At 36.6% G+C, this 20,293-nt stretch overlaps 1 protein-coding gene across 5 annotated transcripts; it reads left to right on the top strand.

Annotated features, from left to right (window-relative positions):
• Positions 1–7,730: 7,730 nt before the first annotated feature.
• LOC121257807 (transmembrane protein 208 homolog) lies at positions 7,731–20,000 on the top strand. Of its 5 annotated transcripts, XM_041159047.1 has the most exons (8): positions 7,731–7,957; positions 8,157–8,269; positions 8,372–8,565; positions 13,993–14,077; positions 14,863–15,040; positions 15,169–15,237; positions 19,547–19,612; positions 19,711–20,000. In XM_041159047.1, exons 2-7 carry the CDS (start codon positions 8,186–8,188, stop codon positions 19,585–19,587), a joined length of 651 nt encoding a protein of 216 aa, XP_041014981.1. In that variant the 5' UTR covers positions 7,731–7,957; positions 8,157–8,185; the 3' UTR covers positions 19,588–19,612; positions 19,711–20,000. The 5 variants fall into 5 exon arrangements, with proteins under 5 accessions (XP_041014981.1, XP_041014984.1, XP_041014983.1 ...); XM_041159050.1 differs by lacking the exon at positions 15,169–15,237; XM_041159049.1 differs by lacking the exons at positions 19,547–19,612; positions 19,711–20,000 and adding an exon at positions 18,271–19,482.
• The last annotated feature ends 293 nt before the right edge of the window (positions 20,001–20,293 follow it).

The raw sequence follows: 20,293 nt of genomic DNA, 5'->3' as shown, positions 1-20,293 counted from the left end.
CAGGGCATATATATTTATTTGCAATATAGGAATTTAACTACACCAAAATACAAGTTAAAACAACTTAATTGGCCTCCAAAATCACACTAAAATGAAATGAGTCAAATTAAAATTTTTACCTTAAGTTCTTAGCTCCATTCAAGAGGTAAGATAGATGACCGAATAGTGGTATAGCCGTACGGATGAAGAGCCAAAATGATAGAACTGTTCTAACCCCAAAACCGAAACATTATGGATAAAAAAAAATGGTGAAACTCAAAACCCACATATAAATCATACTAGGGAATAAATTTTAAGTCTATTACTTTCGAGATTTCACCATTTTGTAGATGAAAACAAGCTTTGGTTCCAAGTTTTGAGGAAAAACCGAAAATGGGCATGGAGGATGTGTTCTCGTACGGTTTGAAGAGGATGAGAGAAAATTATTTTTCTTCTTCCCTTGCTATGGAGTTACAAAGCTTGAAAAAGATGATGGGAATTTGGTTTCTTGAAGATGAAACGAAAAGAGGAAGGAAAAGGATGAAGGTGGTGTTGGCATTAGCTTGCTTGGAAAGGAAGTGAAATTTTCTCTTTTCCTTGGGTGAGGGTCGACAGATAGGAGTTGATATACCTTAGGATTAGTTTTTGTTTTTGGTTCTCTCTTTTGTTGTCTAAGCCAATGGGTGCAAGGAAAAGAAAAGAATTTTGTGGTTTGCTTAGGAAGTCTACGGGCTTAAGTCCAAGGAAAGGAAAAAAAAAAAAAAGGTTTTGTTGCTTATCTTGGAAGCCTACGGGTTCAAAGGGTGGGAAGAACTTTTTGCTTTAGTCAAAACTTATCCCATAAGCTAGGGAGATGGAGGGTGGAGATTTATCCACCTCAAGGATCATTTTCACCTACCAATCCAATGGTAAATAATAATTGGATCATTCCTGTTGTGGCATATGCTATGATATTAGCCTTGCTGGGATGGTAGTTGATGGTACAATCAAAATCCTTTATCAGCTCAACTCACATGCGCTGTCTCACATTTAATTCCTTCTAGTGAATAAATATTTAAGACTCTTGTGATCCGTGTAGATCTCACAGCGCTCCCCATACAAGTAATATCACCAAATCTTTAAGCCGAAGACGACTGCTTCTGGTTCTAAGTTGTGGGTCAGGTAGTTGCACTCATCATCCTTGAGTTGGCATGAGGCATACACTACAATTCTCCCGCGATGCATCAGGACACATCCCAACCTTTGGTTTGACGCGTCGTCGTATATCACAAAACCACCTGTACTCGAAAGTATAATTAGAACAGGCGTTGTCACGAGCTTCTCTTTCAACTCTTGGAAGCTGTTCTCACACTCCTCAGTCCATATAAATTTCTCCCATTGCCTGGTGAGCTTTATCATGGGGCTGCAATGCGGGAAAACCCTTCCCAAATCTCTGGTAATACCCTGCAAGACCCAAGAAGCTCCTGATCTCTTGGACCATCTTAGGTCTAGGTCATTCTACAATTGCCTTGACCCTCAACGAATCCACAAAAATCCCATCTTCGACACTATGTGGCCAAGGAAATAAATCTTTTGTAACCAAACTCATAGTCAGTTTGGCATATAGTTTCTTCTCTCTTAAAATTTGTAGGACCACTTCCAGGTACTTTGCATGCTCATCTGAGCTCTTAGAATAAACCAAGATATCATCAATAAGTACAATAACAAATTGGCCAACGTACTCCTTGTCCTTAAGGCAGTCTTAAGAGCACATTCCACCTTAATCTTCAATTGATGGTATCCCGAACAGAGGTCGATCTTTGGGAATACATGTGCTCCCTGAAGTTGATCGAATTGATCATCGATCCGAGGTAACGGATACCAATTCTTAACGGTCACCCCATTTAGGTCTCTATAATAGATGCAAGGGCGCAATGATCCGTCTTTCTTCTTCACAAAGAGGACTTGCACTCCCCATGGTGACACGTCAGGGCAAATAAAGCCCTTCTCCAGTAATTCCTGCAGCTAATCCTTAAGCTCCTTGAGCTCTACAGGTGCCATCCAGTAGAGTGTTTTGGAGATTGGCATTGTTCCCAGTAGAAGATCTATTGAGAACTCAATCTCTCTATCTAGAGGTGAGCCAGGTAGCTCATCCGGACAGACATTGGGGAACTCTCTCACTACCTTGATGTCGAGAAGCTGAGGTTCATTTGGTTGAGACATAACCAAATTAGCGAAGAATCCCATGCAACCCTTCCTCAGCATCTCGGTTGCCTTTAGCGTGAAAACCATATTGGGCTCAGGGCATTTACCCACTGCACAAAAGCGCAACTCTGTCTCACCAGTGGTCTAAAGACCATTCTCTGCTCGAAGCACTCCATGCAAGCATGCTGCTTAGATAACCAGTCCATGCCCAAAATGACATCAAACACCTCCATGTCGAATAGAATTAAATTGGCAAGGAGATGCCGACCTTGTATCTCTATCGCGCATCCCTTCAATACGGAACTACAATTTACGGGATTTCCAAGTGGAGTAGAAATAGACTTCACACACTCTAAGGACTCGGGGGTCCTCTCACTTAAACATGCTAATTTACTGAATATGAAGGAATGTGTGGTACCAGAATCACCTAATACTAATGCGCGATGGGAAAATATGGAAAGAACCTGTCAGTAAAAGCTTCTTTAAATATCGCCTACAAAATTGGAGTTGCCTCACTTAACTCTTGCAGAAGAAGCCCATGAGTAGACTTCCAACACCTGTTTGCCATGTCAAATAAGTTGTAAGCAGCGAATTCCATCTTCTCTCATCTCGGACACGAGACTACACAAAAGATCCTCTCTAGGCAATCGATCCAGTTATCAGCATCTGCTTCACTACAGTTGCCATCAGACACCGGAGGGTGCAGTCTACTGAATATTTCGAAAGTTGTTGAATGTTGGATTCGCCTTTGCATCTTAGTTTGTCCATCAATAACGGTCTCTATCAAGCATGCAACTGCATTGGTGAGGTCCCTCGTATCTTTGGGAACCTCCTACTGATTTTCTACACTTATGGGAACAGGGTCGCTCCCCCAACATCTGTCTTTCTTAGTATTGTCTATCAGTGCTATACTAAAACATGTATAGCAGTAAGAAAAGCAATGAACTCATATGAAACAAATATGCATGACTTGCAATCATTCTAACGTAATTCATGATATACAATAGGAAAATATCTTTTAAACTTGTTACGGAGCTTGACATACTTTAAAGAGATGACTTCAGCTTATTTCATCCCTAAAGTCTACAGGACCATATAACTTTTTGCTTTGATTCCAAGATTTGTCACAACCCCGCCCTGGGAAAGGCGGGATGGCGATGTACATGCTTGTCCTTCTCTTTCTTTCATTCTTTTTTCTAATAACATGCAATCAACATGAACATGACATACATGTACTCTAAATTTTTAATTTCATAAATTGAACATTTGATAGATATGCTATTCAACATTTACCCATAATAGACTCTTAGAGTCCATCCCAACATAAAACGTCTATACATAAACATAACCTATCATTCATAAACATAATTGTTCTAGTTAGGGAAGACCTTAAGCTCTCCCTCTGCAGTAATACCTTGCTCCCCAGGCTTTTTGTCATTACCTAGACGTTTAAAACATTTAAAACAAAAGTGAGTCAAATATTCTATAAGCAGTACACCATGCAGTTAATTTATTAGTCACATAATCTTTTTTTTTGAAAACATGCATACATAAACATTTGTTAATCATGACAATAGTTTCATACTTAAATAGTTTAAGTAATAAATCATACTTTCATGCATAAACATTTTAAGAAATAAACAATAACTATGATTTCATGCATAAACATTTTAAGAAATAACTACATTTTGATATTTCACTTTCTTTGGCCGGTACACACTATTACGCCCCTTGTGTTAGGGTTAGCGATCTTCCTTTGGACTTGGATTTCACCCATGGCCACAGGTTGGGAATCCTTTTCAGTCAAAAGCAACACTGAGTGCACTACCAGTACTACTTACCCGGCATTACAATTTGCCCATTCCTTTGGTACCCTTTCATTCATATGGCTGTTATGTATTTTCATACAATAAAACATTCATTCATTCAGTCCTTTCTTTATTTCATTTATGTCCTTCCTTTCTTTTCATTCTTTTCATTTAACAGTTTATTCATAGAAGAACATCAGTTAAATGCACGAGGTTAAACATCATCTCTCATGGCATCCTAAAATATCAGTTCATAGGGACATTTTAACATAAGTTCATAGGGACATTTTAAAACACTTTCTTTGCGTCATTTAAAGCATGGGTTTAGAATGACATTTTAAAACTCATTTAAAGCATCACTTAAAGTAAAAGGCATGAGACATTCATTTCCTTTACTTTGCAATCAAAACATTTTCATCATCTTTCCTTAATCTAATGCACATGCATTTTTATGAACAAAATACATTTTCATGCTATAATATATATATATATATATATATATATATATATATAGAAACAACCAATAAGTTTCTTGAGAGAGCATCTGTGAAAATCTCATGATTCAGAACCTTCGTGTATGCATTACCTTATACACATATACACAAATATAATCGATAGGGTGCTTAACATGGGCTATCAAGAAATGACTTGTACATAATATATGCATTCACTCTTTCTTTAGAAGAACATTTAGAAAGAGAGAGAGACATTCTTTTATAAAGAGAACTTGGTGTAAGAAGTATGGTAGTATGGTAATAGCTATTTACCTTTATACTCCACGATACTTCCAACTTCAATTTAGGTCTTATTTCAATAAATAGCATAAGCGTGTTAATACACGTACAATATTTTTTAGCCCTCCCTTTAAAAGAGAAAGCCATGATATTATGATCTAACGTCTCTTCCATGCTTAGCATTAATCCAAATGACTACTCATCACCTCAGCTTATAAGAGAAATAACTTATGTATTAAGACATGCTAGCTGTCCATGGAAATGCTATTTTAAAAGCTTACATGAAAAGTTGTTAAGAATTCATAGGCTTCAAGCAAGGTTTCTTTTGTTCAAGTTCACTTTGGGTTAATGATATTATGAGATAAAATCTGAAAATTCTCAACAATGGGCTTTAAAATAGATTTAGGCATCTCAAGTAGGCTAAACAAACTCAAGAAACATGCATTTTAAATCAACTTGTGATCCCTTATTATAAAAGGTTAGCTTATCAATATTTTGGATTCTTGGGTTAGGTAAAATTTAACCAAACGAAAGACTATATAAATAGGCTATTTTTACATCAAGACGTAGCATGACATGGGTTTAGGGGTACTTGGATTGCTTCACATATCATAATATATTATGCACAATTAATCTCTTATATCTAAACTAACTAAGCTATAACCTATTCATATAAAAAATATTTAAATAGTTTAGATAACACCTCCCATTAAAATTAAAGTAGCATAAGGTATAGTAAAGTTACTCATTAAGTAAATTTTTAAAAATCTTTAAACATTCAAGCTTATGCTTTACTCACTTAATACCTTTTAAAAGCAAGACATAAATTACAACTCCCAAGCAAAACCTCTAAACCGAACCTCTAGAATCCTAAAAATAGATTACCACCAAACCTTAATACAAGGCACATGATACCAATATATATAATTTAAAATCATTTTAATAATCAGCTATGATTAAACCAAATTTAATAACAACATAGGATTTTCGAAATATAGGAAAATACATAGCAAAATAACTATAATTCCATTCGGTTTGAGCCAAAAACAGGGTATACATATTTATTTACAATATAGGAATTTAACTACATCAAAACACAAGCTAAAGCAACTTAATTGGCCTCCAAAATCACACTAAAATCAAATAAGTCAAATTAAGATTTTTACTTTAAGTTTTTAGCTCATTTCAAGAGGCAAGATAGAGGACCGAATAGTGGTATAGTCGTGTGGATGAAGAGCCAAAATGATAAAACTGTTCTAACCCCAAAACCGAAACATTATGGGTAAGAAAAATGGTGAAACTCGAAACCCACATGTAAATCATATTTTGGAATAAATTATAAGTCTATTACCTTCAAGATTTCACCCTTTTGAAGATGAAAACATGTTTTGGTTCCAAGTTTTGAGGAAAAACCGAAAATGGGCATGGAGGGAGTGTTCTCGTATGGTTTGAAGAGGATGAGAGAAAAATATTTTTCTTCTTCCCTTTCTATGGAGTCACAAAACTTGAAGAAGATGAAGGGAACTTGATTTCTTGAGGATGAAAAGAAAAGAGGAATGAAATGGATGAATGTGGTGTTGGCATTAGCTTGCTTGGAAAGGAAGTGAAATTTTCTCTTTTCCTTGGGTTTGGATCGATGGGTAGGAGTAGATATACCTTAGGATTAGTTTTTATTTTTTCTTCTCTTTTTTATTGCCTTAGCGGATGGGTGCAAGGAAAAGAAAAGAATTTGTGGCTTGTTTAGGAAGCTTACGGGCTCAAGTCCAAGGAAAGAAAAAAAAAAAAAAAAAAAAGATTTTGTTGCTTATCTTGGAAGCCTACGAGTTCAAAGGGTGAGATGAACTTTTTTCTTTAGTCAAAGCTTATCACTTAAGCTAGGGAGATGGAGGGTGGAGATCTATCCACCTCAATGATACTTTTCACCTACCAATCCAATGGTAAAGAATAATTGGGTCATTTCCTAAATGAATAAAATTAAAAGACTTAAAAGAAAATATTTCAAAATTTTAAAAATAATACCTTTGATTTATTTAAAAAAAATCATATTTTAAAATAAAAATACTCATATTAAAATAAAATAATTAAAATTAATAAAAATATTTATCTTAAAATATTTAACTTAAAGAATTAATAAAATGAAGTAAGGACCAACATTGTAGGACTCGGGTATTACATGAGTATTGTATTTACTCATATTTTTTTAAAATGATTACACGACTCTTGAACATTCCACGATTGTAGATATTATAATAAAAAATTAAGTAAATAAATATGAGACTCATATGATAAAAAATTATTTTTTTATAATTAACCTTCTCTTTTTCGAAAGAAAATTACTCAATGCTTGAAATTTTACTCGGGATGTATATTTATCTTTGGGTTAATTACACTTTGCCTCATCGAATTTTTACTTAATTCACAATGTACTTTTGAAAATATTAATTACATCAATGTAGACTCTCAAACTTTCAAAACTTCTCAATCTCTCATTCTGTCTACTAGAAGCGTTAAATCTAAAGAAAATTTACTGCACTTGTTGTTCATGTGCATAACATTCACTGCAAAGATATAATTTTATCTAATTTATTATTATTGACTATATAAATATAAAATAATATATGTTATCAATTAATAATAAATTATTAATTAAATAATTTTTTTATTAATTTATATATGGTTAATGAATATCAAATAATTTTATTGTGTATATAGATTATTCATATTTACTTACAACTTAAGTATAAAATAATTTTATATATAGTTAATGATTAATGATTTATTATTAATTAATATCATATATTATTTTATATTACATATGATCAATGATAATAAATTAGATGAAAATTATATTTTTATAATGAATTTTTGTTAAATTTAATATTACTAATAGACTGAAGGGAGAATTGAAAAATTTTAAAAATTTAAAGATTTATTTTGATATAATTAATAATTTTAGAATTGATTGAAAATTCGATTGCAGGGTGTAACCCTTCGACCTAGGCCTCGGTCTTTGCTAATTTTACTTGCTAAAATACCTTTCGCTCTCGTCTTTTCCGTTTACGCTCTTCAATCATCCCAACCCTAGATTTTGCTGCCGGTGCCCGTAGCCACTCGCCCACTAACACTCAGCCAATCAGACCTCAGCTACTCTGCCTTACTCCGGCGCTTCCAGCGGCCAGACGCACACTGCTCAGCAGCAGCTTACTCCGCTTCAAGGCTTCCACCCACCCAGCCACCGTCCACGACTTCACGGTAAACCGATTTCCTCCCTCTCTCTCTCTCTCTCTCTCTCTCTCTCTGTGTCTCTGTATCCTGTAATCGGGTATCACGTGTTATATGCAAAACTAGTATATATGGATAGTTTAATTTGAAAAAGAAGGTTCAGATTTGAGCTGTCAAGAGGCTCTTCCTCCTCTTGAAATCACCATCTGGGCCTCTTTGCTATTTCTAGGGTTACAGTATCAAAGACGGGAGCGTGAAATGGCAAATCAAGGTGCGAAGAAACGCAAGGAAGAGAACGCTCGCCACATGGCGAACCTCCGCCGCATCATCATTGCCTGCAATGTATTTTTCTTTCTTGATCAATTGCTCTGCTTTGCTTTCTTATTTTCCTAGCAGCTATTTGCTTATGTTGGTTTTCGTCGGTTTGTTCTGATCTATGTGTAGGTTATCTATGTGCTGGTGAGGATGGTGGTTTTCCATTCAAGTTTCACCTGGAAGCATTGGATTGGTCTGATTCTCACGTCTGTGGCTTATCTGATTCCCTACCAACAACTTGCCAGAATGGCTCAGCCCGCTTATTCTGATGATGGGGAGCTTTTCGATGGTGGTTTTGATATGACTACTGGTGGAGTTTGTGGGTATGCCTCCTTATGTTTGTTCTTCTTCTTTATTTCATACTTATGCATGCTTGCATTGAATTTGGAAGAAGTTTTCTTTCCTCAAGATAATATAGATGTCACCCTGTTTACAAAATTAAAACTAACATGAGAGAATTATTAGTTGCTGAGGCACCTATTTCATGTTGTGTGGCTCAAGATGGCATTGATATTATGATATCAGATATCTGGTAGAAGCCATTTGCAATGGTAACAACGTAGATCTGAGCTGAAGAGAAATAGCAAAACACTATGAAGACAATTCATTTGTTGAAATGCCTCAATGGGCTTGAACTATTTCAGTGTAGTATTACAGAGTATATTTTACCATCCTATAGCACTTAGTGCTTGTACAGTATTTATAGACAGAGGAAAACAAATCCAATCATTTTACATAATATTTCTAGATGCTTCTATCTTCTTCCGTAGCATTATGAGGTGGCCTCACATGGTTTTGCCTTTTTGTTGTGAGGCGTTCTGTTGGGCATTCTGTTGTGATATGTTGACAGCAGGTGAGTGCTATGAGTTGGTGTGCAAGGGTGCATAATAGTCAGTTGTGCTAACATCCCCCCCCCCCCCCCCCCCCGGCAATGCAAGCGGCACCACCATGATGGTGAGGCTTGATCGTAAAAGAGAGAAGCGAGCTGAGGAGAGCGGCTTTGTAAGAATATCCGCAATTTGATCTTTGCTTTGGAGAAACTTGACAGCAAGTGATTTGGCAGCAACACGATCACGGACAAAATGATAGACCAAATCAACATGTTTAATTCGTGAGTGCATAACAGGATTAACAGATAAGTAAGTGGCACCAATATTATCACAAAATAAAGTGGGAATATTAGTAATAATAATTCCTAATTCAGTTAATAAAGATTGTAACCAAAGTATTTTGCAAGCCGTGTTTGCCACAAACTTGTATTTGGCCTTAGTTGAGGACTTTGCAGCAGTAGGTTGTTTCTTTGAACCTCAAGAAATTAAATGTGAACCAAAATAGATGCAAAAGCCCCCAGTTATTTTAAAGGAAGAGATAGGAGACAGGTAAAGGCCAAAGGAAGAGGTGAGACGAAGATAGTAGAGAATATGTTTAACAGCTTGCCAGTGAGTAAGACGAGGACAATGCATGTATTGACATACTCTGTTAACTGCAAACGAGATGTCGGGTCTAGTAAAAGAAAGATATTGAAGGCTTCCAACTACACTTCGATAAAGTTGTGGATCCTCAAAGGAGGGCTATCAACAGTAGTGAGTTTTGTGGAAGAAGCCATTGGAGTAGTCACTGTTTTGGACTAGTGCATATTAGTGCAGTGAATTAGATTAGAAACAGCGATGCTGGGAGAGGAATAAACTAGAAGAATTTCTACAAACTTGAATACAAAGAAAATAATGTAGCATGCCAAGATTTTTAACAGGAAATGATTGACGCAAAGCAAGAATAAAATCATTGATTAGAGAAGAACTAGAAGCGGTAACAACAATATCTTCTACATAGACTAATACATAAATGGAGACAGATGCATTGGAAAGAATGAATAGAGAAGAATCGGATGTGGAAGAATGAAATCCTAAATCTAACAGACGAGAACTCAACTTAGCAAACCAAGCCCTAGAGGCTTGTTTGAAACCGTATATTGATTTTCGAAGCTTACAAATATACTGAGGATATTCAGGATTTACAAACCCAGTTGGTTGATGCATGAAAACATCCTCCTCCAGATCCCCATGCAAGAACGCGTTTTGCACATCCAGTTGATGAAGAGGCCATTTCTGAGTTACTACAAGAGAAAGAATTAAACGAATTGTGATGGGCTTAACTACTGGACTAAATGTCTTAGAATAATCGAATCTAACTTGTTGGTGGAACCCTTTAGCAACAAGTCGGGCTTTTCGACATTCTAGGGTTCCTTCAGCATGTTTTTTGGTTTTGAGAACCCATTTAGAACCAAGAATGTTGAGATTGGAAGAGGGAGAAACTAAATCCTAGGTGTGATTTCGTAAGAGGGCTTCGAATTCAGTGGCCATGGCGTCATGCCGAGCCAGATATTGGGAAGCCACCGTATAAGATGTTGGTTCCTCAGGGATGGAGGTTGATTCGGTGAGAGAGGTAGAGGGTTTAGGAAGAGGCCAAAGTAAGGTACCATCCGTGCGGTTAAAAGGATGAGAATGGTGAGTCTTTGATCATGTAAGCATCGGATGTGAGGTAGAGGTAGTTTGTGAAAGAGGTAAGCTAAGGTTTGGTGAGGACGGCACTGGAGATAAGGATGGAGAGGAGACCCTTGATATATTGGTGTCGGTTAGGGTTGGAGAAGGTGGACTGTCATGGGCCGAAGGAATGGTAGGAGATTGGGCCGAAGATGAGATAGGAGAGTGGGCTGGAGAGGGATGATGACTAACAGGTGAGGAGAAAGGAGTGATGGGAGAGGGAAGAGTACTAGGATTGGGAGAAATGGGCTGAGGAGGTAAACTGAATAACGGAAGTTGCAGGTGGCTGGGCTGAGATGAAGAATTGGATGTGTTTCAGGGAGAAATAGAGTCAGAGAAAGGAAATAGATTTTCATCAAAACAAACATCCCGTGAGACATAAATTCGACCTGTAGGAATGTGCAAACAATTAAAGCCCTTATGATTTAAGCTATATCCAATAAAAGCTCAAAGTTGGGAACGCATGTCCATTTTATAACGATTGAAAGGAAGAAGATTGGGCCAAAAAGTACACCCAAAAACTCGTAAAAATTTATAATCAAGTTGTTGATTGAATAAAGTTTGGAAGGGGGAAATATTTTTTTAAATTGGAGTGGGCATCTTATTTATTAGAAAGGTAGCCGTTTGAAATGCCTCAGCCCAAAATTTGGATGGGGCCGAGGATTGGGCTAGAAGGGATAGCCCAATTTCTACAATATGACGGTGATGTCTCTCTATGCTTCCATTTTGAGCGTGAGAATAAGGACAAGTAATGCGATGAGAAATGCCAAAATTGAGAAGGAGAGAAGAAAAGGGGCGGAATTCTCCACCACAATCTGTTTGAACGGCAATAATATTTTTAGAGAAAGTATTTTGCACAAATTTAAGAAAAGCTAAGAAAATAGTGGACACTTCAGATTTAGCATGTAAAGGAAAACACCAAATGTATTTAGTAAAATCATCAACAATGGAAAAGTAAAATTTAAAGCCACTAGAGGATAGCACAGACGCCGGTCCCCAAACATCTAAAAATAAAAGTTGAAAAGCATGAGAGGATCTAGAAGGAGAGAGTGGGTGAGGAAGAGTGAGATTTTGCTTAAAAGACAAGCATTACAAAGAGAAAAATGAGACATAGAGGTGGTGGGTTGATTATGTTGGCGGATAGTAAAAGATATGACATAGGGAGAAGAATGGCCTAAGTGGGAATGCCAAATTTGAGGAGTTGTTCTTTCACCAATGAGAGCCTGATGTTGTATGGTACCAGTAGACCCGGAAATGAACTTATCATGTGATGGAAGCACGTACAAGTCATTCTTAACGGGGCCCTGAAGAAGCAATTCCCGGCAATGCAAATCCTTCACAAGAAAACCAGAAAAATTCAATTCAAAGAAAACAGAATTATCAAGACAAAATTGTCTAATAGATAATAATTTTTTAGAAATAAATGGGACATGAATTAAATGACGGAGAAGAAATTTGCTTGTGGGTGTTGGAAGAAGGCCAGTGCCAGTGTTCTGTATGGGAAGAGAAGACCCGTCACCAATAAAAACTTGATTAGGTCCAGCATATGGTGTTGATTCCAAATTTAAATTAGAGAAATCAGACGTGAAATGATTCGTAGTGGTAGAGTCAGGAAACCATAAATTGGAAGGTGATGGAGTTACGAGAACAAAGGTATAGTGAGCTGTAAGGGATGGAGGTGGGGATGGTTGATAATTGTGAGTAAAACGATGATAGCACTGAAAAGTGGAGTGACCAACGCGAGTATAAATTTGACAGGTGGGTTTGGTGGAAGTGTGGGAGGAAAAGAAATTAGGGGGTCCCGAAGGTGAGTTACAGGCACCACCTCAACCACGGCCACGACCTTTATTGGAAAAATTTGAAAAGGGGGGAAAGTGAGTAGAGTTAGCCGAGAAGGACGTAGCAGATATGGTGGTTTGGGTCTGATGAGCGAGACGCGATTCATGGTTTAGCAGGTAACTATAGACTTGAGATGAGGATAATGGTTCGGGTTTGGTGGTGATGGAGTATACAACAGATTCATAGTCAGAGCTCAAACCAGTTAAGAGGAAAATGATGAACTCATGGGGAGAAAGAGGATGGCGAGCAGAGGATGGCGAGCAGAGGAGAGGGACGAGGCTAATGCTTTGGCTTTATGGAAGTAAGTAGAAACTGTGTCTGAGCCTTTTTTGAGGGTAGCCAATTGATACCGTGTCTGCATAAGATGGGCGGTAGATTAAGCAGAGTAAAGGTTAGTGAGGGTGGACCAGATTTCGTGAGAAGTGGGTCAATCAACTATTTGGCAGAGAATATTGTCAGTGAGGGAAGAATAGAGAGCCGAAATGATCTTTTGATCCTATAGAAGCCAAGAGTCATGAGCTGGGTTGGGTTTGTCATCGATGGTAGGAGGGGGAAGAGGAAATGAGCCATCGACGTAGCCATATAGTTGATGGCTTTTGAGGAAATCAAGAAGTTGAGCTTTCCAAAGAGGGAAGTTATCATGGGAAAGTTTAACAGTGAGAAGGTGGGCAGCGGTATTGGTGAGGGAAGGCTGAAGGTGGGGGAGCCATTGATGAATCGTAAATGGACAGAGGTCCTATATAGCGCGTGATACCATGAAGTGAAATAGCAAAACACTATGAAGGCAATTCATTTGTTGAAATGCCTCAATGGGTGTGAACTATTTCAGTGTAGTATTACAGAGTATATGTTTACCCTCCCTCCTATAGCACTCAGTGCTTGTACAATATTTATAGACAGAGGAAAACAAATCCAATCATTTTACAGAATATTTCTAGATGCTTCTATCTTCATCCGTAGCATTATGAGGTGGCCTCACACGGTTTTGCCTTTCTGTTGTGAGGCGTTCTGTTGGGCATTCTGTTGTGATATGTTGACAGCAGGTGAGTGCTGTGAGCTGGTGTGCAAGGGTGCAGAATACTCAGTTGTGCTAACATGAGCAGACAAAGATTTGATGCTAGCTGCTCGTTGATGACTCTTTGCAGGAGAGGCACCGCATTGATATGTTGTCAAAATGCGGATACATGGATACACCAACACCAAAGACAATAAGACTCAATTGTTTGTAATTAGGCTCGATAAGACTTGCTATATTTTTTTCTTCTACCACCCCTTTCCTATACATGTTTCTTAAATACCAATTAAGAATGAAAATCTTGACTGGAAATTTAGGAATGGAAATTTTAACTTATAGTTGGTCATGTCTTGCAGCTATTTACATGATGTAATTTACATTACAAGCTTCGTACAAGTGATGTCTATCATCTCTGAAAAGTTTTGGTACACTTACTTGGTGGTAAGATCTGTCTATTTAATTTTTCTCTAAGCATGCAGTCTTACATTTCTTTTCATTTGCACATGCCCATGCTTATGTTTTAGGAATGGAGAAGGTCCATTCTGGTTCTGATTCTGAATTTTCTTGGTGAAGGAGCTATAATTTTCTTTTATAAGAAAAGTAGCAATGATATCATGGTGCAGTCACTCTATATCTCTGAATGACATAATTTGTGGGTCCTCAAGGTCAAACTTAATTAACCCATGCAATATCACATTTTCAGGCGATGGTTTTGTTTTGGAAGAAGAGGTGAGGAGTCAAATGAGTCATAAAATGAATGCAAAAGTGGCTTAGTACAAGGAAATTCTCGGCCACTTATATAATTGAATCTTTGGCATGAAACAGGAATTTCTTTGTTTTCAAACAAGTTTCTTTGTTGCTGATAACTATTTGGCAGCTATCATATATTAGCCAACTGGTTTGTATGGTTAATGGGGGCCATTGTATCTTTCTGTTTAATGTTGAACTCAATTTAATTGATGGAATAGATTACAGCTTGATGACCCTGACCTGGGACATCATTGCATGCATTGTAACACTGCAACATTCGAGATTTTATTATTATTATTATTATTATTATCAATTTTATAAGTGTAGTTAAATTTGTTTAAGCCTCCGCCACCCTCGATCTCCTCTTGGACGACCTCTCAACTGGTGAACGTTACGCAGTCCGTAACTGACGGAATTAAAACACGTTGAGCATCTTTAATTCTCTCTGTCCTTCTGCAATCTTCTCAAAACCGCAGCAACCTTCTTGTCAGAGCAAGCCACAATTCCATAGCATTCTTACGTCACACCCAGATCAACAAGAATCACCACTGGCAAAACAAGCTAGTATAGACCGAGACACCCAACTCACCATTCAGCCCCTAGGAACCACCCATCTTGCTGGAAACAGTCAAGGACACCAGAAGACGCAGACCGGTAAGTTTCCCGTTCCTCCAAGGGGGCATCGACCCCATATATCTCTTTCGATGTTTTCTCTCCCTATAATGTTTGACCAATTAATTTGTGGGTGTGGTATGTTGTGTTCCACCATTGACCACTACAGGGGGAGTTGGAAGTTCTCAGACAGCCACAGAAACTGCCATTGAATGCCTCCCATCACCTGCTCCTCTCCGGTAAGCCCACGTCCGCTTCTCTCCCCTTTTATTTTCCGTTGCTTTCTTGGTCTAACGGCACCAAACTTCCCTTTTATTTTGTACTGGTTTTTATATTCGATTGGTATTAATTTAGACTTGCTTTACATTGGGCTTACTTTGTTGTGGGCTTTGTTTTAAGTCTCGGAATTTATACAAATAGCACTTATGGGGTTAATCTATATTATTAAGTATTAATTTTTACAACTAGATTAAAGTAGTAAATCATAAGAGTTTATATTTTTTTTATTTCAAACACTTTATTATTCTACTAAGTTATAATTTGAAAATGAAGATATGTTGAGTATTTAAATAACATTAATTTTTATTAATTTTGTATAAAACGGAATAATTACGAAATTATTTTCTATAGTATGTATTTAATTAAATAGAATATTATGACATGCTTTTCTAGAAAATTTAGTGGCGTATAGGTGACGAGCTACAAAACGAGATTTTGAGATCAGCGCTACGAGGTAAGTAGGTTGATCATAAAATTTAAGATTAGCACACAGTAGTTAGTTTAGATAGATTAATTATTAAAGTCAGTTCTTTGGAAGTCAATTTTCATGTATTACACATGTCATGAAATATATAAGCATGGCATTCATCATAAAACAAGATGACGTTTAATTCCAGTTTTGTTATTATAGCTAGTTATGTTATTATGTATATAATCTCATGTCGCAAAAGATACGTAAACTTTCATATGATAAAGTGATCAAGATCAAGATTAATAAGATGGCCATAGAAATGCATGGTACCAATGAAGTCATGGGTGGATGTGCAAGCCGCAAACCTAAGTGTGGGTGGTCCACCATGGTATGTTATGATACGATTGGTGGGTTCCCCTTGTGGCCACATGAGGTGGAACTGGTGCACAACCTTGCACACATAGTTAAGGTGTGTTGGCCAGTCAAATAAGTCAAGATAAAAGAAGATAGTCTAAGTCATGCATGCCATAAGCATATGTATGAATATTCAAGATTTTAATTCTCTCAAGCATGAAATTTTTTATGAAAAACTCAATGTTTACTATGTCTACGTTATGGTGGATTTTTTATTGCTTCTTCGACTCATTTTAGTTTTGTTTTATGCTTTTAACCACCTTGGTGAGGAAGACAATTAAGACGAGTAGGTTGACTAGGCTTGGATGAAGCAGTCTGATTAATTTAGTTCCAGGCGTTTTAGTTGATTTTACATTATGAAAATCATTTTCCCAATTTAGTTGGTGGGAAAACTTTGATTATGTTTTTATTTAAGACGTTTTATTTTAGTAACTGTTTTATGAGATTAATAATGGTTTTATTAATTATGCATCTCTTGCTTGACTTTATTTACATAAGTACGTGATATTTCTAGTCTAAGGAAATGGAGTGTTAGGAATGTCATGTACTTGCGTAAATAAAGTAAGGTAAGATCTTACACAATTAATAAAACAATTATATATTTCATAAAAGTAATTATTAAGAAAACCATGCCTTTCATAAAAACATAATCAAACATAATTATTAACAATGGTTTTATTAATTATGCATCTCTTGCTTAACTTTATTTACGTAAGTACGTGATATTTCTAGCCTAAGGGAAATGAGTGTTAGGAATGTCATGTACTAACATAAATAAAGTAAGGTAAGAGATTATACAATTAATAAAACATTTATTTATTTCATAAAAGTAATTATTAAGAAAACCATGCCTTTCATAAAAACATAATCAAACTTTTCAAACAATTTAGATTGGAAAAATTGTTGTCACAATGTAAAACTAAACTAAGATGTCTGGGACTAAATTTCATCAGACTATTCCATCCAAGCCTGGCCCACTTGCTCATCCTCTGTCTTCCACACCTGTGTGGTTAAAAATATTGTTAAAAAAAAAAAAAAACTAAAATGAGTCAAAGACTTAGTAAGAAACCCATCATAACGTAGACATAAGGTTCTTCATAAAAATTTGCATGCTTGAGAGAATGTAAAACTTGATTATTCAAACATTTTGCTTATGACATTTATAACTCAAATGTGTCATCTTCTTTTATCTTATCTTGATTGGACAAACACTATATTTAGTGAAAAATGAACATATCATAACATACTGTGGTGGACCACGCTTAGGTTCGTGGCTTGCATGTCCACCCATGACTGCAGTGGTATAATGCATTTCTATGGTCATCTTATTAATCTTTATCTTTATCTTACACTTTATTATATGAAAGTTTATGTGTCTTTTGCGACATGAGATGTATGATATATATAATAAAATAACTGGGTATAATAACAAAACTGGAAGTGAAAGTGATCATGTTTTATGATGAATAGCATGCTTACATATTTCATGTCATGCGTGGTACATGAAAATTGGCATCTAAAGAACTGACTTTAATAATTGATCCATCTAAACTAACTAATTTGTGCCAATCCTAATTTTTATGATCAAGCTACTTATTGTAGAGTAGATTTCGAAATCTCACCTCGTAGTTGATGCCTATATGAAGTATTGTACGTCACTAAATTTTCTAAATATTCTATTTCTAAAAATTATGACATGCCTATAGATTAAATACACTATAGAAAATAATTTAATAATTATTCATTTTTATACAAAACTAATAAATACTAATATTATATAAATACTCATAAAATGTCTTCATTTTTAAATTATACTTCAGTAGAATAATTAGATTTTATCCAAGTCTCAAAAATAAGCAGTGGAGATTTGGTTCAATGGTGAGACTTGATCATATTTAAAAATCAAATTCTTGTGATTTATTACTGTAGTCTAATAATATAATTTAGTACTCCATAAGAAAATATAAGTTACTGAAAACTGAAACTAAGTGTCATCCACATAAACAGGCCCAAAATAAAACAAACCGACGGTAAAAACAAGCCCAAGGTGCATACTGACATGACTTATACTTTGTTGGCATTACTGTAATTAACACCTTGAGTAGCTGTACGTGTATTATGCTTTATGGAAGGGTGGTTAAATGGCATTTTTGTGATAAACTTTTAGGTCTGTACGTGCTTTATGGAAAGGGCTAAAAACTAATGAAAGAAGCAGGAGTTCAACTCAGAGAGAAGGAACCGTGCGACAGAGACTCAACGAGAGAGGAAGGATGTGACGCAGCAGCTATTCAGCCAGAAACACAAAAGGAGTCTCTGGTGGATGAACAGGACAGCCAGAAGCAACCAGGATGATGGGCGGTCTTCGGCCGGCTGTTTCTGGCTGTCCTGGTGGTTTTCCGACTCTCCCTGTGGCGGTTCTTGGTGGGCACAAACTTGCTATATAGAGAGAAAGCAACGGAGGAGAAAGGGAAATCTGGTGAGAAAAGCTTACCTTGGCAGCGCAATGATGGCTGGTCTGGTAATTTTTGGGGTTGAATAAGGTGATTGAAGGCAGTGGATGTCTCGGTTTTTGCTGGCTTGCTTGGGTAGTGGTTTGTGGTGGTCTGGGTGTGAGGGAAGTGGAGGTGGGTACTGGAATGGTGAGCGACGGTGGCCTGCTGTGAGGATAGAATGCTACAGTTTTGGAGAAATTGAGAGGGAGAGGAGATTTAAAGATGGAGAAAGGGTGTTCAATGTGCTCAATCGAAGTTGGTTACTGACTGCTTTAACGCTAAGCTGCTGAAGGCTCAACCAAGAGGAGAGAGAGAATGATGGAAGCTTAAGGCATTGCACAGTGGTTTATGATAATATTTAAAATAAATAAGTAAACCAAAAATTATTTTATGTTCTAATTTAGGATCCGTATGTTACATGTATACATCTGACGATCAATCTATGTTCACCCTGTTTGTAGAAGATACGAGCTTAAGCATCAAATCCTAGAATTGATAGTTCCTATAATTTGATAAAGTCGATGCAGTGGTTGTTACTAGACATGAGGTGGCTTGGGCTTTTGCTGATCCACATTTTCTTCCTCATTTTGAGAGGTTTTTCCCTATGGTTTAGATAATCTAATGAAACGTGCAGTGCAAATTCCTAGGTTCAAGACTTAATATTTGAATTGTTCTGCCTTGCTTTCATGTTTGATATGGTATTTTGATCAAATATAGACTCTTGACTGTATTGAGGCTTTTCTGGCGAAAGGGAAGTAACTAAGTTCTGGATATTTGTAAGACTTCAATACATGTAGAAGATTTTTTATAGACTGGAGAAGTTTTATTAAATTTTTATTTCTGTAGAAGTAGAAAATGCTTTATATGTAATACAACTATCTTCTGAATATCTAGTTTAGGACACACAAAGTTGGTTGGTGTTGAGACAATTTGTTTTTTGTTGCTTTCCAGATACCGGCATTTGGAGCATACAAGTCTTTTGGTTTCATTAGGGGATTTTTGCCGCAAGGTTCAGAGGTATCCTGTCTTTTCCCAGACTTTTTTTCCTTATTTTAAAGCTATGGATAGCATCTATGTGCCCAATACCATTTGCTATATGCTTGTGTGTGAAATAGGGAGATGCGGAGGATGAAAAGTCTCGCAAGAAGAGAGAAAAGATGGAGAAGAAGATGTCTAGGGGCAAGTTTGTCAAGACACGAACTAGGTAGTTTACTTTTGAAATGTATTAATTAGTTCTTGGGGAAATCATTGCACGTATACATCTGTATGCCTTATAAATTTAGTCTGATCTTCCTATGAAGACAAGGCTGCACACAAATTTAATTTCCCCCATCGAACTATATTCCTCTACACAGTGGAAAAATAATGTAATCTCTGTTTATTTTGCTTTAGAAATTCTGTTAAAGAAATCTCCATACCCTGAACTTGCTCTCTGCTCACAGCTCCCCTATGGGTAATGGGTAAAATTGTCCTTTACCCTTGCGAGAAGGTGGATGTTGCCGGGTAGGCCGGGATACGGCCTCCATTGCTCAGCCCTAAGCTTGTTTTAAGTTTGTAGGCTGGTTAAACAAGCTCCCTTGCACAACCTAACAACTTTCAAAATAGAGTGCTCCTCGTCATTACAAAGTTGTCATGGGTACTAAGCTTGAGAATTTTCCTCTATGCCTAAGAACAATCCTTGAGGTAATTAATCTCCCA

The sequence above is a fragment of the Juglans microcarpa x Juglans regia genome, chromosome 3S (genome assembly GCF_004785595.1).
Source record: "Juglans microcarpa x Juglans regia isolate MS1-56 chromosome 3S, Jm3101_v1.0, whole genome shotgun sequence".
Classification (NCBI taxonomy): Eukaryota; Viridiplantae; Streptophyta; class Magnoliopsida; order Fagales; family Juglandaceae; genus Juglans; species Juglans microcarpa x Juglans regia.
The sequence above is the reverse complement of the archived record's forward strand: the minus strand, read 5'-3'. Positions and strand labels throughout refer to the sequence as shown.

What these genes read in the sequence shown, in the direction of transcription:
- LOC121257807 (XM_041159047.1), top strand. Translation starts at nt 8,186, where the DNA reads ATGGCAAATCAAGGTGCGAAGAAACGCAAGGAAGAGAACGCTCGCCAC. An exon ending in GCATCATCATTGCCTGCAAT is followed by an intron (nt 8,270 to 8,371) that starts GTATTTTTCTTT and finishes ATCTATGTGTAG; the next exon opens with GTTATCTATGTGCTGGTGAG. An exon ending in ACTACTGGTGGAGTTTGTGG is followed by an intron (nt 8,566 to 13,992) that starts GTATGCCTCCTT and finishes CATGTCTTGCAG; the next exon opens with CTATTTACATGATGTAATTT.